Here is a 555-nt window from a genome sequence, read left to right on the forward strand (position 1 = left end):
TTTTCTTATTGCATTTTTAGTTTTATTCTTTTTCTTTTTCAGATTTGCAGAAGTTAGTTGGTCGTTCAATTGGGGTTATTGTGTGTGGATTATTTTTGATTTGAAGAAGAAAGGTTTTTTTATGCATCTTTTGACTTGACGGGGTCGATGTTAGGGGTTTATTCTTTGAGGGGGTATTAATAATAATAATCGTTTCTGATCGGCTTCGAGTTTCTCAGAAGGTTTGTATTTTATTTTATGTAGTATAAATGTTTGTATATATATTTTACATGTCTTACTTAAAATTAGGTTATGGTTAACATTACTAGTAGTATTTATATCTATTTCTATATGTACATTTTCGCTTTTCATAGTTGTTGTTCTGTTGGTTTGTTATTCCTCCGTTGTGGATTACGTTCTCCTTTTGTTCAGTTTCTGTCTCCCTTGTTTGTCGTGCGTGCCATGCTTCTCGAGTTCTTCCTTAGTTTGTAGTTTCGTCTTTTACATTGTAATAGTCCCGTTGTTGTTGGTGCTTCCATTACGATAGCTGTGCTTTCTGTGATTCCTGTATATTTT

General features: G+C 32.8%; 1 protein-coding gene across 1 annotated transcript in view; it reads right to left on the bottom strand.

The window, feature by feature from the left end:
• Positions 1-204: 204 nt before the first annotated feature.
• LOC113464242 (uncharacterized) overlaps positions 205-555 on the bottom strand; it is a 3,054-nt gene continuing 2,703 nt past the window's right edge. Inside the window, exon 2 of the mRNA XM_026813047.1 lies at positions 205-544. Within this exon, the coding sequence (XP_026668848.1) occupies positions 481-544 (64 nt within the window). The 3' untranslated portion in view covers positions 205-480. The remainder of the gene's footprint in view (positions 545-555) is intronic.

The sequence above is a fragment of the Ceratina calcarata genome, unplaced genomic scaffold (assembly GCF_001652005.2).
Source record: "Ceratina calcarata isolate Rehan_Ccalc_2016 unplaced genomic scaffold, ASM165200v1 scaffold306.2, whole genome shotgun sequence".
Lineage (NCBI taxonomy): Eukaryota > Metazoa > Arthropoda > Insecta > Hymenoptera > Apidae > Ceratina > Ceratina calcarata.